The sequence below is a fragment of the Cygnus atratus genome, chromosome 3 (assembly GCF_013377495.2).
Source record: "Cygnus atratus isolate AKBS03 ecotype Queensland, Australia chromosome 3, CAtr_DNAZoo_HiC_assembly, whole genome shotgun sequence".
Taxonomy (NCBI): domain Eukaryota; kingdom Metazoa; phylum Chordata; class Aves; order Anseriformes; family Anatidae; genus Cygnus; species Cygnus atratus.
The window spans coordinates 116,232,780-116,252,629 of record NC_066364.1 but is presented as its reverse complement, the minus strand read 5'-3'; the positions used below and the strand labels follow the sequence as shown (position 1 = coordinate 116,252,629).

The following is a 19,850-nucleotide window of genomic DNA, read 5'->3' as shown; positions in this document are numbered from 1 at the left end:
TAGATGCCTGTCACTTGTAGTCTGGTGTAGTACAAGTGTGCATCCCACTGCTTCCTGTTGTTGTGTCCTGTGTGTTCAGCGCTTAACGTTCCTCAGAGACATAGCTGGTGGCTGGACTGATATATTCTAGTTGTGTTTTAGATACTATCACCTCTCTGAGTGACTGTCAGTTACAGAAATGACTTTTACTATTTTTTTTTTGGGGGGGGGGGAAGGGAGGGGGATATTTTTTAAATCTCTGTATTCCCACCCCACCCTGCCCCCTTCAGGTTGTATTCCTCCTGTTACATAGCTTGTTTGGCATTACAAAGCAGCTCATCCTTCTCTTTCCCTGGGTACTAAATGTAGAAGACAAATGATCTTCATCTCCACCCTTTTCAGGGATTGACTGTTACGGGATATGGGTGGTGAGGGCACTGTTACGATGCCTCTCTTTGAGCTTGGGATGTTGATCGCAGAAAACAATTACTGAGCTGAAGGAAGGATCTTGCATGGCAGCCTTTGACTAGGACCATCTCAGCTAAGCATCTATGGCAGCTTGTAAAGATTGGAAACAGCACCAAGCTGCATCTGAGCAGTAGTTTTAATTCTGTGCCTACCTGTATGTGACCTTGAACTTAAATTGTTTTTTTGCATTGGGTTTGTGTGTACTAACGGCCTACATCCTTCAGTTTCTAGGCTGCCTTTCCACAGATAATGAGGAGTGGAGTTTAATACTTCCAAGTTCTTACATGATTTTTCATTGACCTTGCTACTAGAGGTCCGTGAAAATATTGAAGCTGTTTTGCCTTTACTGTGATTTGGAATGTATAAAAGTAGATCTTCATTAGTGGAATAAGATTCCAGCACTGAAATGTTTCCAGTGGTCAAGTGTAGTGGTTGCTAGAACAACCTTTTGGTACAAGCTTGAGCTTAATGTAGGCTCTGACCTGGCTATGATAGCACAAATCTATATGATGCTGTTCAGTGAATGCAATCAGGAAATTTCTGTCACTGAAAAATATCTCTAGCCCACTTTTTTACTTACTCGTTTACTCTTCTTCCAAGGAGGTATTTTGTGCACAGATCTGCATTCTGTAGTTTGCTGAATAACCTTGTGAGGACCTGGCCATCATGGATACAGGGAGCAATCATGCAGGGGAAGAAAAATGACTGCTTTAGATTTGCTCTAGTAATAACATCAAAGAATGCATAAACGTGGCTGAACGTGGTGTTCAAAAGAGATGGTGCCCATGATTAAACTTGTAATACTTTCAAGCCCTACTGCTTTAACTGCTCCCACGCTTCCATTTCGATTACTTAAGGCTAAGAAAGCATGATGATGATTTTAGTTTTGGTTATGTGTAATTTTATTGTTTGGTATTTTCACTGAAGCTAATTACTTTTGTATCCATGGTGACAAAACAAGTGCTGGCACAAACACCTTGCTTTGGCAGCAGTTTTCTTACTGCGTAATTAGTTGTCCCTTAAAATTAAAGGTATATTTACCTCCAGTTTTGAAACAAACTTCATGATTGGCCAAATCATTTGTAGTCTTTGAAAGTCTTCTGCAAGCTTTTAGTGTCTCTTTTTGTTTTGTTTTGTTTTTCTCCGAGGAAACTTAATTGAAGTCAAATGTTGACTTAAATGAAGTCAGAATGCCAGCTGAACCTATTCTGAACATATACTATCTGTAAAACACTAGGTACGTTTCAGAGGTGTCTGTTCTCATCACATCACACAGTAACTACTGTTCTCCTAACAGGAATTTTATATTTATTCCTTGTGGAACAGGCTTGTGAGAAGATAATCTACCATTATTAAGAGATCAAAAGGGGCAACGTTGGTTCCTTTGCTATTTGGCGCTCCCTATTTAATTTTCTTTTCCACAGAATACGTATGTTTCTCTTCTGTTGGTCAGGACATCTTGCGAGTACTAAATTGCAAATTTATTCATTTTTATCTCTATATTAAATACTAAAATTAAAAATAGCTTTTGTTGTTTGTGCTGTAGCACAAAAAGTGCTATTTCCTTGTTGGCTTATTTTTATTGCCCAAAAAGGACTTTGATCGCAGATACTGAAAATGATAAGGGTGTTATATAGTCCGTGGGTTTTTCTCAGAGGCTTATTGTGGTCTTTTCCCTTGTCATTGAAGCATTTGTCAAGATAGTTGTGAACTTCTGATATAGCAAATGAAATGATTCTTTACAAATATTGTATATGAGAAAACAACCATCTGTTTAGGCCTTCAATAGCGTATTTTTTCTGCAGTGCTTATGGCGCTTTCAGGATCTGTGAGTTTTGTTTTGATCAGTTGGGTTACATTCATCTGTCTTGATGCACAAAGTAAGTAACGTTATTTTTATAAATGTTTATGATTCTAGCCTTGTTTTTATTGAAATAGAAAAAAATAGATTTATTAATTAATGAAATTTTAAGTTAAATAAAATTAAATTAATATTAATTACTGTCCTAGAGTTTTAAAATACTTTGGTCTGTTGACGGATAAAGTAATGATATCTGATTGAGCAATCTTGTTGGTGCCTGTGAAGTGGACCTTAAGAGGCTCTGTGACCACAAATTGAAAATCGTTGTTATTGTTTGTACGGTGGGCTTTTACAAGTTCTCGTTGAACTTTAAGGTTTCATTATTTTCTATCTGCAGCTGACATTGAATAAGATACTCAGACTGAAGCTGAGTATGGCAAGGTATAGTTCTGAAGTTGGGTTCACTCGTATTCCTTTCAGCTGATGTTCTGTTAAACTAGATTGGAGTAGTTACCACTTCCGTGCCTGGTATTCTTAGTACTGGTAATGACTCCATTAGAAGTTCTTTTCCAGAAAGTGAGAACTGTGCCATCCGTAGCTAAATCTGAGTGTGGAAAGAGGGTCTAAGTGCCTAAACATAATTTTAGTCCTTCAGACTTTGTCTAGAAACTTCACAACAGTGAAAATGCTGAAGTGTCTTCCCTTCTTGGGGGAATTCAGGTTGGGTATTACGAAAAGTTCGTCACCAAGAGGGTGGCTGGGCCCTGGGACAGGCTCCCCAGGGAAGTGATCACAGCATCAAGCCTGCCAGTGTTCAAGAAGCATTTGGACAGTGCTCTCAGACATAGGATCTGATTTTTGGGTGGTCCTCTGTAAAGCCAGGAGTTGGACTTGATAGTCCTTGCAGGTCCCTTCCAACACAGGATATTCTAGGACTCTGTTTCTGCTTGGTTCCAGAGAATTGTCATGAATGGCTGAGCAAAACTTTTTCTTCTAGGAGAAAAAAATGAGCAACAAGAGCTTTTATTTTATTATTGAATTTCCTTTATTAAGCTATGTTGTAACATCTAAACCAATTCCAAGCTTCCAGCTTTCTGATCTTTTTCAGTAGTACAGAGCCTTGCTTTCCAAAGTAGGCTTTTGAATACGTAGAGATGGAGGCAGCGAATTACTCCTGTAAACAGCAGCTACTCATTGTAGAAGTATTCTTTAGGAGTTTGTTCAGTTACTTGTGTAGAAATCTGTCCATTGCTCCCTTATAAAAGAGATTCTGTAGGGTGGTGCAAATCTGAGGGCATCAGCCTAATGGGCAGAAATAGTTCACTATTTCTTTTACTAGCTATCAATTTGAATACACAGTAAGGGTGACAAGGAGAAGAGTGGGGACGTGCTTAACATTGATGCAAGCCCACATTAGACCACAAAAGATGCACAAGTATCCATCAGAATATAGCTTGTGCTATGGCAGCTTTGCTGAGTAATTCTGCTCAGGGAAGGAGGAGAAAATCTGGTGTGATTTCTCTGTGTATATTTGTAGATCTAGAAAAGAAGTCCATCCCTTTTTATCATTTAGAGGAAATGTAGAGAGGGTTCACCGAGGTATGGTGTAAATCACTTAAGGAAACTACTTCTCGGGATAAAACCATACTTTAAAAGGGCCAACTGCTATAAAAAATAAAGGAGTATAAATTTCAGGGAAATCAGTACCTTTATCCTTTTTTTCTTGCTAACAATTCAATGGTGAATTTGTTTGTGTTTAAAGCTTTCTTGGGAGTAGAAAACATTTGCAAGGACATGGTCTGGAAGGAGTTTTGGTTATGATTTCCGCACATGTTCAGTAGGACATTAATATACAGTGATTCATTATTGTTAAGCAATAAAGCTAAGGTTTCGCTCTGGTCAAGGTACAAAGGAAGGACAATTCTCTAACTAGTCATTTTCTCAACCTTTTTTGATAGCTATTTCTCTTTAACTTAAGTTCTTAACTGAAAAAAATTAGCAGGGGCAAGGATAGATTAGGGCCAAGCCACCAATATTCATCTGCTCCAAATAATGTTGTTGTGTTGTTTTAAACTCTGAAAATTATGTCAACGTACCACCATGATAAATCTTTCAGATGAATTTAAATCAGTGTGTACATGTTCTATATGGCATGAGACTTTTTTACCTCATGCAATTTCTGGAAATGATCCCTCTATGTCATTTGTACGTAACTTTTCATTTTCTTTTTAGAAATCACAACTATAGATTGTGACACAACACCCAGCCCACTCCTGCTGTCAGCCTTCCCTGATGAATATACAGGTAAAATCATTATTAGATCCTAGAATTCTCTGATTTGCTCTCTAATGCACATAGCACTTTAATGCTTCACATAACCTGTAATTTATAGTAAAACTGTATTATTATTATTATTATTATTATTATTATTATTTTTAACAATAGTCTTCATGGCTGGATGCAGCAGCAGCCCAGGTGGCATACTGCTCCCTGCCAGTGGTGAATCGGTTTCTGCAACAATGGGAAAGTTCAGATGAAATTCAGTCTCTAATATGCTTAGTAAGGTAAATAAATATATATAAAAATAAAAAATAAAAAATCCACTGTTCGAAGGATCTCACTGTCTGCATAGCCATAGCAGGCAAGGACAAAGGAAGCAAGTACAGAATAGCATACAGATGTTTACAGTTCACTTTGCCCAGTCAGCCCACAAAAGCTGATCTCTTCCCTCTGACATCAGGAAGAACCACAGCTCTGCTCCGCTCCTGGAGCCTGTTCTGCTTCAGACTGGAGCCTTTCTGTAGGCCAATTTTTGGTTTGTTAGGGACAGTAGGGAGAGTAGATGGGATGCAGAAGAACAAGCAGGCTTACAGTACAGGGAATTCCAGGATCAATGCTGTCTGCTCCATGTATTTGCACTTTCTATTCTAGTTTCATGTGTTAGTGTAGCGCACTATTATTCCACCATTATTGATTTTTTAATTTGTGCCACCTGATGGGGTTAACATTAATTTACCCCCACGTTTACTGTGCTTCCTTACCCTGTCTGGCAAGATGTGCCTGTGACTTGGAGACAAAATCACACTTGAGGAAGTACAGCAATGGCAACTGAGCACAGGGGAGAAGTTGGTGGGGTTTATTTGTTTGCTTTATTTTTTCTGTGTGTGGGGGGGATATTTACGCTGCAAATGCAGAACAGGGCATAACTCCGTCCTTCCTTCCACTCCTAACCAGAGAGGTTATTGCTGTTACGTAAAGGGTAGTGCTGTTATATGTGATTACCCTGTGTGTTACAGGCAGTCAGGATTTGTTGTGCCTGACAGGTATACAGTGATTTCACAAGGCAAAGTCTAGGTTGTGGCAGCAGCATACCCTTCAGGATATGTGGTAACTCTTAGGACCTCAAGGAAATATGTACCAGGCCCATGTTGAATGTCCACAGGCAGTCTTAAATGCTTCTGGCTTTCAACAAGATACAGAAAACACCATTCAGAGTAGTGCTTTTTTTTCCAGCCAATGTAGAAACATTTTTGTAAGGGCATAACTGCTGTGTCTGACTCTAGCATGGGGATAGAAAGAAAAAGAAAGGCCCCGCACCCTGAATCTCCTTCACTTAGTTTTTAAACAGCTAGTAATAAGTTTGGCCCTTTGTGCATATCATATGAATAAGTATATGTGCTGACACATCTGTAATGAATAACCAAGAGAGAAAAACAGCTTAAATTATTCTAAGCACTTCCTTTTTTGCTAGAATGTGGCAGTCTCTTTTCTGGACAGAATACTATTTGTGAGGCAGCTGCTTGATGTTTCTTCTCTAAATGTATCCAACTCTGGATGGAAGGTTAGACAGTATGTCACCAAGCTAAGAGAGATTTTGTTTTCAAAGAACTGTTTCTTCCAACAATTTCAACAAAACTGCACACAAGAATGTGATATATTGCAACACTGCAATGCTCCTGAGACACAGCCCAATTGTGTTCTGTGCTTATAGTCATCTGACTGGACTTTATCCTTGCATGCAGTTACAACCCAGTATCTTTGGGCTGGTACCCAAGAATGTTCCAGGCACTCCCTGCTGTTGGAGGAAGACAAGCTGTTTGTTCCCTTCCTTACAGAGCAGGATAATGAGTCTGCGTATGGGGGTTAGAGATGGGGCTGCTACAGCAAGGGTTTGCTGGCCTAAACTGGTAATGATGAAGTACAAAAATAATGGAGTGAGAAAAACTTAACTAGCAAGTTTCCTGAAGATCACAGAAAATATCTGAGATGTCAGGAAAGATTTGGGAGAGGAGAGGGGATTTTTTTTTTTTTTTCAATCCAGATCACACGTTCTATGAGAAGACCCATATTATTTCATAAACACAAATGTCTTGATAAATATGAGGAGGATAACTTTATTAAAATACAGTAACACCACACTGGATTGTTTACAAGAATACATTTCAAACACACTTTCAAACACAGATCTCTTTAACAAAGCAAGTAACATACTCACTACCAAAACAATAGGGAGTTTAATCTGAGTCACGATAATTACAAATAACAAATTTGAATATTTTCAAGACAAGAAATGTTTGGTTGTAGAAAAATTGCATTCACAGTGATTCAAAGGTTGCGGTATTCAATGTTTCATTATTTTGTACATACAGGAATAGATTAAAGCAGAAGACATATACTTACTATTCTGAATCAAAATCAACATTTCAACAAGCCTGAATCCAGATTCACACTGGATTCTGTCTGCTTGCTAGATTCAACTGAGAAAGATTAAATGACTTTATGAGTGGAAAATAGTGAATCTCATCCCATGCAACCCTAACTAGCAACTCACTGATGACATTTCCTGTGCAGGAAGGCCTGTCTGTGTGAACAAATGGTGGGCACGGGGCCTAAATGTGAAAAGAAAAATTTGCAGCATGAAGTTATTTCCAGGAAAGGGTGGAAATTTAGGTGTAAATTGTGCCAAGATTTTTAATATCAGGTATGAAGTCATCGAGTGTGAATATATTGAATGAGTTAATTTGCATGGTGTTAAAACCCCATCAATACACTTGTGCACTATACTTATGAGGACTTAAATTGATCTCACTAATCAGGTAGCTATCTAATTTATTACATTTTCTCTTACAGGTGATATAGAATGGATTACAAATATTCCACCCAACGTAAATTTGAGATTAAAAGAATATTTGTTCCCCGAACACCTACCGTATGTGGAGCTAGCATATGTTTCTGGTTCTAATAATGCAACAGTGAGGACTCGTCAGCCACTGGATGTTGATTTTCTTGAGGTAATCCTTTCTCTGCATGTAAAATCTAGATAGAAATGTTTTCTCTACAGGTGAAAAAAGCAGACTAAGGCATAAATCTTATGTATTCATTCTTTCGTGATACAGGTGGTTGTTCCAAAAAATTACTCATCTGAAATAACGGCATAGACTTCAGTATCTACTTCTCAGTAATATCTATGATAAATTACTTCAATTTCCTGTAGCCATAAATCTAGCTAGGATCTGACAGTCAAGATGGTTCTTTAAGAGAATTTTGTGATGAAAGTTGTAAATACTCGGTTAAGATAGGTGTCATTTTTCCTAAAATTTATCTCCTAGTAACATGAATTATTTGATCAAAGTGGGACAGATCAGATATAATTTGGTAGAAGGGAATCCTTAATCCTATGAATATTTATATTAGCATTTAACTGCACAGAAAAATAGATCCATTGGCCTCTGTTGGCTGATGTGCAAAAGGAATCAGTCCCCTTCTTCCTAGGCCATGCTTGCTCTGTAGGACTACCAGCGATTTATAAAGTAATACTGATGTTTTTTCCTCAGTGAATTTGCCTCTGAACATGAAACTTGTATAGTTCTGCAGAGTAACCCGAGGCTGCTTTTTGTACAAGTACTATTTCAGACTAGCACTGTACTTGACAGGATTCAACCATGCAAAAACCACAGTTTTAAAAAACAGCTTTACAATCAAGATTTCTAATTGATGAAAATATATTACAATATTAACACTTTCATTGCTCATTTGGATATTTTTCTAAATAGACTAAAACATTTTCTTGACAACTTTATGACACTTTTTATGATTGTTATGAATATTGTCCATTTCCCTGTCAGTTTTCTATTAGGGAGAATAGCCAGTATATGGATGGTGAGATCTGCGTGGACAAATGCCAGCAGTAGATGAATGGCAGCCAGTTAAACATTACAATTAATAATCTGTAATGAACTTGCAGTATATTATAAATGATTTATTTTGGTACAGCATATCAAAATGTAAACCTCAGTTAAAGTATGCTCATGTAACTGAATCAGATGAACAATTCACTGTCAACTCAGCATGGCATGTCTGAAGATTCAAGTACTAGAAGATTTTTGTATAACTTTACAATGTATATGTTGACATAAAGATTCTTTGACAAATGTATTGGGAAATAATTGATAATATTATCTATTTGCTTGTTTGTTGATTTTTAGAGTGACCATCTCTTTTACGCTGTTGTTTGCCAAAGACCTGGAATGGTAAGTAAAAGTTTGGTAATCAACAGTATTTTTTGTCTAAGTTTAATCCAAACTATTATTTTCTGAAATACTATTTCATTTAAAGGTATCATGCAGGGAGTTAAGAACATCTTATAGAAGATATCTTTTTTAAAGTTGCCAATTTTAAAAAAAAGTGTTTTTGTTCTCAGGTAAATTAAAAAAAAGTTAATTTTGAAGTATTTCACAAAGTTTCTACTGCATTGTTAGAACTGGTAGTCTGGCTCTTTCATTACAGAGTTTTTAGAACTGAGGGAGTGTCTCTTTGAAGGTCTCACTTTATATGATGAAATTAAATGTTAGTAGTATGCTGCTGCCTCATTGCTGTCACTTCTAATGTGTCTTTTGCTTCCATTATGAAGCCTGAGATAGAGAATGCACGGGATTTACAATTACAAGATATTAATGACAATTCTCCAGAATTTCTGCAAAGTCAATATAGCGCTTCAGTATCTGAGGTGGGTTACAGCACCTGTTAATAATTTTTCATGTGGTGTTTTGAAATTACTTTCTGGGGCCGAAACACGTAAGGTTCTCATGCAACCACATAGATATTTAATAATTACCTGCACTCTTATGTGACTTTTATATACCTTCATATGAGTGTGGAACAGAAAGGCTGGGCTGCATGCACCCTTGCTTGGAGGCATTGGGTGAAGAAGGAACATTCAGCTATCTGACCTAAAATGGAAATTGGAAGTAATTTGCATGTGCTGAGGGGTGGCTAAGTTTTCCTGATGGAAGTTAGGAGGGACAGCAAAAGGGGGTTGTGACTGAACATTTGATGATCTTTATTTCTAGGTATCTGCAATAAATTTCACTGTTATAAAAGTGGAAGCTCAGGATAAAGATCTGTCACCTGATTTCAGCCTTATTAGTTACAGTCTTTGGGTGAGTATCCTTTGTTTATCTAAGACTGTGAACACCAGTCTACATTTCATACAAGTATAGCCTGGGACCTGATTCAAGTATATCATCTTGTACTGTAATGTTATTATTACAGGTCAGCAAAATTCTGTCATCAGAAAGACCATTTAAAATTAGGATAGTGTGATGACCACAATAACTTGTACCGCAAGACCAGCCTAGCATGCAGTGAGCCCTGAATCTGTATATTAAAGTTTGAGAAATATTTTGTGGTACTATCCAGCTACGGCTGAGGAACATTGTGGTACTTTTTAGAAACAAGAGTGAAATGGTTTCCCCTCTTTCTGAAGTTTGTGCCAACAAGATTTCTTGTTGATCTTTAGTCCTGATGAGGTGTAAATGTAAACCATTAAAATAAGATTATCTCAACTAACTTTAGGTATCTGCTGTGGAGATCTCTGCATCTGAGCTTGCTGTTTCTGCTTCTTTTATAGTTTATGATGCCATTCATCTGATCTTGAGTTCCTGACCATAGGATGTGATAAATCAGATAAAAATTCTAATGGCACTGAGGGGAGAGGCAATAGAATGTGTTGAAGAGGGTCTGCATTTTTCAGAGGTGGTGTTAGGCAGAATCTCCGGTCCCCCCTCTCCCTTTTTTTTTAAAGAATACTCCAATAATAAAGGTGGGAAGAGAAAAGATAATGTATTTCATTATTAATCATGTAAAACGTGTGATTGATTCATTTTTCAGGGACCAAACTCTGATTACTTTTATATAAGGGAAGGAGATGGAAACATCATGGTGAATAAAACTTTGGATTACAACAAGATCAACCATTTCAATTTAACAGTCCAAGCAAAGGTATGCTATAAATTAAAAGAAGAAAAAGAACCAATATAGTATCTAATATATATAATATAGTGATATTTCTGTTGTTATAACATCCTGGTTTCTATAAATCTACAGCTTAGGGAGTTTCTAAACCAAAAGTTCTGTCTGTGTTTTGGCTCATACTGCAGGCAAAGTAGCATGTTCTTAAATATTTAAGCCATTACTTGAATCTCCCTTTAAATATCTGCCCGAGTTTCTTTCTAGGTCCATTTCTTTAAGTATATGTGTAAGTACATTTATTCTTCACTATTCTACCGTTTATTCACCTGGTCACTCTGGCACATCTAACATCCTGTTACTGCTGTAGCTTACCATCTGCAGTCTTTTTCTGTGTCTTTTTGAAATTCAAATATGCATTTGCCTTCAATGCGTTTTAGGAGTAAAAAGAAATAATTCAAAAAAAATCATTGTCTAGGAAATGGTACAGCTGCAGCACATGTACTGTTACTATGTCCTACGTACTATTCTGTAATACATTCCTGACACAAAATTAATACCTAAGAACAATTACTTTTTGATAGTATTATTAATATAATTGAATTTCTAAATGGAAGAATTTGGTAAAGTGAGAGTTCTTAGATTAGGAATGTAGGCATTACAAAGCACAAATAATATTCTGCTGTATTTTCCACTGAAAAATTGCCCTTTCATCACAATGTTTCTTATTTTCTTCTTTCTCTTGGAATGTAGGAAAGATTTGGAACTAACAGTGATAATGCCTCAGTAATAATTCATGTACAGGATTATGACACATTGAACCCCTATTTCAGACAATCAGTGTACAATGGAACAATCAATGAAAACAAGGTACAAGCTTTTCACTGAATGCTGCAAATGTAAATAGGTTATTCCTGTCCACAGAGTTTTTCTCTCAAGGAAAGATTCTCTTTGAGCTGCTTAAGATTGAGGGTTAATGGAAGGCTGCTTTGATTTGTACCAACTGGTGAGTCCCATCAACTGTAGGCCTCCAAGTACCAAGTAGAGAGGCCACATATTATATGAAGTGTCAGATTTTCTTCCACAGAAACAGATTCTTCTGTGGAGGGAAAAAAAAATAACAGAAGTTGCAACAGGGCTTGTACTGTAAACTGGGAAGGGTGATTGACTACTCATCAGTCCTGGAGTTAGCTGCCTGGTTTCAGTTTTAAATAATGCAATTCCCTCATACTTTATTACAATCAAGTAAGCAAAATAAGAATCTGAATTGTAAGCTGAGGTTTATATGATATTGTAATTTTTTTCTATATAGGGAATGTTGTAATTTCTGTTTGGAATGTATTTGGTTAATTCATGCTTCTGTATGTATTAACAAAACAAAATAACATTGCAGCATTATCAAAGTAATACACTAAAATTAAAATAGATCATTATTATTTGTATTATTTCTTTATCGTTATCTTCATGTTAATCTATTTTAAACCACAAATGCTTTTGGTGTTATACCTTTGGTGTCCCTTTTGCTGGAAGTTCATCTTTAATTATCTGAAAGGAATCCTTTTGGATCTTCTAAAATGGTTTTATCTTTAAAATAAAATGTTGCTTTTATTAGGGCTATAGTGTAGACTTGCATATTGTTTTCCCAGAGAGCAGTGGAACTGAGACATTCAGTGTTGTTAACATGAATTCCATCTGTGACTACTGCTACATAGTCTGGTGCTTCTTAAAGCAAACATGGTATATCCATCAAGTATTTTGCTCAGCATTTCACTTGGTAAAGCCTGTGTAACAGACAGATTTTTATTTCTTTTTCTGGATCCCAGTGATTAAATCATAGAATTATAGAATAGCTTGGGTTGAAAGGGGCCATCAAAGATCATCCAGTCTAATCTGATCAGGTTGCTCAAAGCCCCATCCAACCCAACTTTCTTAAATCAAAACTGTGACTTAATTAATGAACACATTTAAGTTTATGTGTATTATTTTTAGTTAATCAGCTGTGTATGTTTTCTAGGTGGGTCCTGTGGCTATTCTCCCAGAGAATATATCTGCTGCAGATGGAGACATAGGTATAAATGAAAAAGTGTTGTACAGCATCAAATTAGGTAAGAGCCTTTATTTGCTTCTAGATATTCTGAAGATATTTCTGCTCTGGAAGAGCTCTAGATATTTCTGCTGTGAAAGCTGAGTTAGCTTAATTTCAGTCATTATAGCAAGGTCTAGCTGTTTAAAAATGTTTAGATGTTCTTAACATCCTTCCAGTAAACAATTCCTCATTCAAAGTGTAAGTCAACTTAGAAGCTTCTATTCAGAATTTCCATTCAAGACCGTCTAGAAATATCAATTTCATAGGGACATTTTCCTTCTGACAGAATTGTTAAAAGCTTATGAGATGCTTAAATTTGAGACTCTTGAAGTGTGAGAGAATTTCTTAAATTGGACAGAGCATTTGAAGGGGGAAAGAGCCAAAAAGCCTTTTGTCTGGAATGTTTGCTCATTTTTGCTATGGCTGAGAAGGTAACAGTCAGAGAAAGAACAGATTGGATTTACTGCTGTAGTTCATTCTCATTAACCCACTTTATTTTGTTGCTTTTCAGTGAAACCCCCAGCCTATATCAAAAGTTTTTCAATCGATGCTGACAGTGGAGTATTGGAAGTGAAGACTGCAGTTGACAGAGAAGAATGTCCCTATCTTCTTCTAGGCATTATGGTAATTGTTTTACAGTTCAATATGTTAATACTGAGTCTCCATTTCATAAACTAGTATCAGAATCCATGTTGCTGCCAATAGTTTTTAACATGGTAACGTTAAGGGGCAGTTGGCATCACGGCTTCATTATGCATGTCATTTAAAACATAGGATAAAGGGAGCCTTCATTCACTGAACATACATAGTTATCTCTTTGTATTAAGGTGGAATGGCTCGATGTTATCTGGGTATGGAACTAACAGCTACAGACTCTGTTTTCTAGGCAGCTCAGCAGGACAATAATCTCAAAACAGCTGATGCAATAGTGCTGGTTACTATTGAAGATGTAAATGACAATCCTCCAGAATTGTCAAAGCCAAGCTACAGTGTCTCAATTCCAGAAAATTTGCGAGATGGGAGTCAAGTTCTTGAAGTAACAGCCTCTGACAAAGATGAGGTAAAATGACAGCGTAGTTATGATTGCTATAAATACTGCACTTCTGAAATATACCATAAAGTGCATTTGCACTGTATGGGTATAGTGAATAGTGCTATAGATATTAATTCTGACTACCTCAATATGTTTAACCATAACAAACTAAATTTTACTTCTTTGAGGGGGAGAGTAATGCAGCCAAAGAGTAAATTTTGTCTGGTTAGGGAATGAAACTCCTCTGGTTTGCAAAAGGTTCCAAATATGAAAGTACAGAAGTGCAAAATGAACACAAAACTGCAAGTGGCCCTCAGCCTTGGTGATGCATTTCTTCCAAGTTGCTTACTCCTCTTTTTGTGGAACCAAAAACTCAATTAAATCAGAAGGTTAAATGCTCTCCACCTGGAAAATAAGAAGAAAATATCCTAAGTGGTTGTCCTGTTTAATAACAAATATCATTTCTGTTTCCAGGGAGGCTTCCAGGGAACATTCAGTCTCACACCAGCTGACAGTCCGTTCCAGCTAAGTCATGATGGGGTCCTAACTGTGAGGAACTCCTCACTGTTGGATAGGGAGAAAACACCATCTTTTCATCTACAGGTATTAAAAATAAGCCTCCTCCTTTCCAAAGCAAGCTGAAGCAAGTAGGTGGTATCTAATCTGTCATGGAAAGAGGCTGACTCTCACTAAAGTGAATCAGCAGCTTGTTTGAAGAATCAAATTCGGACTTTGACATTAGAACTATCTGGAAGGAAATACCAGTACAGTGATGCAGTTTATGTGGCTTATAATTGCTGTTCGTCTTTCTTACTATTTTTAGAAAATGTGTTTGAACAAAGCAATAATTTTCCTGCGTCATTTTCAAGGTCAATGCTACAGATCATTTGTCACCATACTACAACGCACAGTCTACAATCAGCATCTTCTTGCTGGATGAAAATGACAACGCCCCAACCTTTACAGGCACGCCATATAAACAAGTTATTTTCATCAATATGACTGCAGGAATGTCCATTCTTCAGGTACTAGAAGTACTAAATAAAAATGTCATTTTTGTTTAAGTTGAATGTATGCACAAGTCCTTGCTTCAATTTGTATATTGGTCCTTTTGAAAAAGGGATCTTTTCTGAACTCCTCTGAGTTCAAAAACAGCCTACCATTAATTTAAAAGCTTACATATCTTGATGTTCTATAAACTCAGTGTCATGGATGCTCTTATCATATATAAGGTTAGGGAATGAATGATAAAGGACTCTTTTTTGTATATATTAGATTCTGAATTCCACAAACATGAGACAGAAGATAATAATCTTGGACTTAGTTGTTTACAAGGTGTTTAATGAAAACTGAATGCGACTGAAGTCCAGAAGATGATATAATTGTAAAATTTGTTGAAAGGCATCTTAATGCTGAAGCATTGTAGATAATTTGTAGATACAATATACTTTTTGTAAGAGGGTAAAAATTAGTTAACCAAGCAAAACAGGGGAAAACAAGATAAAAAAGATTTCAAGAGCTGAGATGTATAGAGAGTCACTATCAAAACTCATACCCAGGTATACTGACTTAATGACACCTGATTTAATCTCTTGAACAATCTACCTCCAGTGACTTTAGAATTACTATGAAGCAGGCCTTCTGAAGTATAAGCCTGGTATCATTCACATGAATTTCATATGTGCAAGATTTCACTCTTGCTGCTGGAACGACAGTGGGTGTGCATCAAAGAGCAAACATTCTTAGTGAGTTTTAACCCACCAATCACACAGGAAATAGATGACGGTATAAGCGAATTTTAATATTGCTATATTCTGCTGGTTTTGCCTGTTTGTTTATATATGTATATACGTATATATTTTCCTATAAATCAGAGAAGAAGAAAAAATGATACTAATTTCTAAGTATCTGCTACATAAATGATTTTCTCTGCAGACTACACAGGACTAAGGAATTCTGTGTTGCTTTATAATAGCATAAGAAACTAGAATAAAATTAGTTTTTCTCTACAGGTTGCTGCTACTGATCCAGATGATGGTATAAACGGACAGATAAGCTTTACCTTAGCTGGTGGCAATGATGATGGATACTTTGATTTGGATACATCCACAGGACAAATCAGTTTAAAAACAGTAATCCTATTAGGAGTCAATGAGTCTAAGGACTTTGTCTTGTGGATAACAGCTACTGATGGTAAGACACGATTTTAGTACAGATCTACACAACTACCCCCAAATGAAGGGGTTTGTTTTCTTTGGGAATTTTTGTTGTTGTTGTTTGGTTGGTTTTTGGTTGGTTTTGTTTTTGTTTTGTTTTCTTGAAGGAATGCTGTCAAAATAGGCTCCTAGACTTTACTTTAAAAATACTTGCTCTTTTTTTCCTGACGATGAGAAGATTGCTGTCTTACTCATCCAAAGCAATATCTCCATGTCTGGTAAAACTCTGCTTCCTGCTGATGCTATCAATTCTCACTTTGCTTGGTGACTATGGGAACCTGCAAAATAACATAAGTCTCACACCTTCCTTTAACTTAACTGTTGATTGGTGTTGCACAGGGTAGTATTATGAGATTCAGGCACAAGCTAGGAGTTTATAATTCAGTCATCCATCAATGGGGAATGAAATGAAACTAAAATAGAAGTAACTTGCTCTGTGTTTTCACATCCATGTACGTGTAGAAAAACTAAGGAGATGGCAAAACCATTCCTTAGACATATTTATTGAGGGTTTCTTTGGTTTAAAAGAATAACAGAGAAATCAGTGAACATTCATAATCTGAATAAGGACAGAGATAAATATAACCTAGGAAGGGTATCCCACTCCTGCTAACACGAGCATCCAAAGTTTTTTTCAGCCTTCTGATTTTCCTCTATCTGATTTGCTCATTATGAGCTTTGTGTCTTTGAATCATGGCTGTGTGGGTAAAATGGGTACTGGAGGGAACACAGTTACACAAGAGATGCATTGCTGCATCCTATGTCTGTCTGTGCTAAATAGGTAATATGTCTTGTGGTGTGTATTCAAGTTCATGTACTGGAAGCGTAACATCCAATAAATGAAACTCAGATCTTGGTTAGGACCTCTCAGCAGTACCATAGTAGTAGCAGTAAGGATGAAAAAATATAAATCAGTACCAGTGGAAAAGCGTGTATGTGTGTGTGTGTGTGTATATATATATATATATATATATATATATGTAAGTATTAGGCAGAAGATATTTTGTGCATATGTTGAGAGATCATTTTCTTCTTGTTCCAGGTGGGGTAATTCCAAGAAGTTCATCAGTGCCAGTACACATCGCTGCAGTTGGAGATTCCAAACCCCAGTTTATTCCAAAAATGTATAATGCATCTGTGGAAGAAGAGATAGTCAGTCCTGTTGAAGTAACAAGAGTAAGAATGACTATTCTTTACTTTATCCTGGCCTTTTGGATAGAATAAGCAATATCAGATTTTTTTCTTATCCTTTTTTTTTTACTTATCCTTTTTTTTTTCTTATTCTTTTTTTTTTTCTTTTCTTTTGGCCAGGATAAGCAATATTCACTCATTTGTTGGTGATATATCATGTCATAGGGTTTTAAATTTAGCTATGGAATGGAGACTTCCCATTAGAGAACTTTCATAAAGGTATTTTCAAAGAGGGCTCTAGAACTTGCTCCCGTTTTAATTAAAAAATCCTTAGACAAGCTGGCTACTACAGTGTACTGTGATAGCTCCTTCTTAGATGCAGTTGTGAAGACAGATGGGAGGTCTAACACCAAATCAGAAAGAACATGTGTTTTAGTGTTTTGGTTTATTGGCTGCCAGAGTTACTTAATTTTTTACTGTATTATTATTTTTTTTTTGTAAAGGAAGGCAGAACCAAAGGTTAAATTGTGGTCTGATAGTTTTATTATGTATTATATGTATTTACATTTCTGTCTTTGTAGTGTTCTAATAAGAAGCAGTCCTTTCCAGCTGTATTTTTGTATACGTTGTGGCTTGATTCTTACTCTTAATGATTAAAATTATAAGACAAGTTTGGGCATAGTTAAAACTATTCTTTTTAGGCAGTAGCTTATTGGTTTAAATTAATTTATGGATAATATTCTATACCTTACACAGGTGGAATATGAATCTCTAAATCCTCATATACCAGTTACACTGAAAGTACTGACAGAATCAGCTACATTTGATGTCGATGTCAATGGTGTCATCTGGACAAAAACTAAACTGGACTATGAATCCCAGAATAATTACACACTAAATGTTTCCTTGTCAGATGGAAGTACTACTGACTATGCTACCGTGTTCATCAAAGTTACAGATGTCAATGATAACCGTCCTGTGTTTGGTGTAATCAACACTACCATTAATATTCCGGAGAACATGCCTGCTGGAACTTCTGTCATCACAGTGTTGGCTACTGATGTAGACAGTGGTTTTAATGGATTAGTGACTTATGCTCTGAGAGGTACAGAGGAAAAAATGGATATTGACTCTTCAGGATTAATTTTGCTGAAAAAGGAATTGGACAGAGAAATACAAGACTTCTATAATTTAACAGTGATTGCCAGTGACCAAGGCCAACCCATGCTTTCTACAGCTCTCAATTTAAGAGTCATCATTGATGATGTGAATGATAACCATCCAGTCTTCTCATCAAGTAGATATGAAGTGAGCGTCCCTGAAGACAAAGCACATGGAAGTGAACTACTGACAGTATCTGCTACAGATTTGGATGCTGGGGCCAATGCTCTCGTGACGTACAGAATTGTTAACCAGCAGCCTTCAACCTCCTCGCCAATGTTTCTTGTCAATTCGACCACAGGCCAGCTCTTCCTGAGCCAGCAGCTGGATTATGAAACCACAAAGCGATTTGATGTAGAAGTGGAGGCATCAGATGGAGGGCAGCCAAGTCTCAGCACCAAGACACTTGTTGTTGTCCACATACTAGATGTCAATGATAACCCACCAAAATTTGATCAGGCAGCATATGATATATTTGTGCTTGAAAACATACAAAAGGGCAGCCCTATCTACTCATTCAGTGTTACTGATGAGGACGAGGTAGGTACCAGTTGTATAACTCGTATAGTTTGTTTTTCTTTACTAGTAAATGACACAATTTCACTCCGCTGTATAAAAAGTTGTTTTTTTCTCTCCTTGCTTTATAAAGAAATTGCATATACAACCATGGTACTGGTGAGCTGGCTTGGAGGAAAAGATTTCTGGTTTGCTGTAATTTAAAGAAGCATAAACGTTTCTCCCAGTTCAGACCCCACTAAACTGTGCTGCTGCTCCTCACATTGTGGGGATTGGCCTTAGAGAGCTTTAGGGAGGGAATGGGTAGGTCCCAATAGAGAAGCCCACAGAGGCTTCCTACGATCCCAGTTTCTATTTGCCTAAATCCATTATTCATGTAGGTCAGGTTGGAAAGTTTCATTTATTAAACCTTGCAAAGCACTTCCACTTCTTTAAGTCCTATAGAAATGTCAGGTATTAATATATTGATAAAATATGCATTTTTAAAAAACTTACATATTCATCATTTTAATCTTACATAAACTATGTTTTCTTTTTAGGCTGGCTTTTCTCAGGGATACTTTATTCATAACAGTACTTTGTTTACTGTGGATTTCCCCGGAATACTTTCATTAAGGAATGACACAGAACTGGACAGGGAGACTACATCTGGATTCACTTTGCAAGTAAATTTGAGAACTGACTTTGCAGTTTTAGCTCATTTCTACTTCATTCTCTTCTCCTCTTTTTGTATCTTCATCAGCTGGTTAAAATGGCAATACAGTCAACTAATTTTGTTTCCTTTGGCAGGTGTGGGCAGTTGATGAAGTGAATGGACTTAGTTCAAGTGCTTTGTTCCACATCACAGTTCTGGATGTCAATGATAATAACCCTGAGTTTCAGAGGCAGCCATACCGTTTTGCAGTTCTGGAGGGAGATCACAGGTTGACTGCTCCTGCTGTAGTTGGACATGTAACTGCTACTGATTTGGATGAGGGAGAGAATGCACGAATTACTTATTACTTATCAGCTGAGGATGGGGATAATCCATATAGCATCCAACAGGTAAGGGTTTGGATATTCTGAAAATGGTATTTAGATACTGCTTTTCAGCAGGTTACTTGGCAGTTATTCTCACTGGATAAAAATAATAGGAAGTAGCTATTCTAGTAGACATGAAAGCAAAACCAGCACACGAACTAATTTGGGAATATAAGTCCAGGTCCAAAAGCT

The 19,850-nt window shown here is 36.7% G+C and overlaps 1 protein-coding gene across 1 annotated transcript in view; it reads left to right on the top strand.

Annotated features, from left to right (window-relative positions):
- Window positions 1–19,850, top strand: part of LOC118251090 (protocadherin Fat 4-like) — a 46,869-nt gene that overhangs the window by 920 nt on the left and 26,099 nt on the right. Inside the window, exons 2-16 of the mRNA XM_035552858.1 lie at window positions 4,481–4,552; window positions 7,379–7,539; window positions 8,734–8,778; window positions 9,598–9,687; window positions 10,418–10,528; window positions 11,249–11,365; window positions 12,510–12,600; window positions 13,093–13,205; window positions 13,468–13,641; window positions 14,089–14,217; window positions 14,484–14,639; window positions 15,627–15,807; window positions 16,873–17,006; window positions 17,718–18,662; window positions 19,428–19,682. Coding sequence (XP_035408751.1) covers window positions 4,481–4,552; window positions 7,379–7,539; window positions 8,734–8,778; window positions 9,598–9,687; window positions 10,418–10,528; window positions 11,249–11,365; window positions 12,510–12,600; window positions 13,093–13,205; window positions 13,468–13,641; window positions 14,089–14,217; window positions 14,484–14,639; window positions 15,627–15,807; window positions 16,873–17,006; window positions 17,718–18,662; window positions 19,428–19,682 — 2,774 coding nt within the window. The remainder of the gene's footprint in view (window positions 1–4,480; window positions 4,553–7,378; window positions 7,540–8,733; window positions 8,779–9,597; window positions 9,688–10,417; window positions 10,529–11,248; window positions 11,366–12,509; window positions 12,601–13,092; window positions 13,206–13,467; window positions 13,642–14,088; window positions 14,218–14,483; window positions 14,640–15,626; window positions 15,808–16,872; window positions 17,007–17,717; window positions 18,663–19,427; window positions 19,683–19,850) is intronic.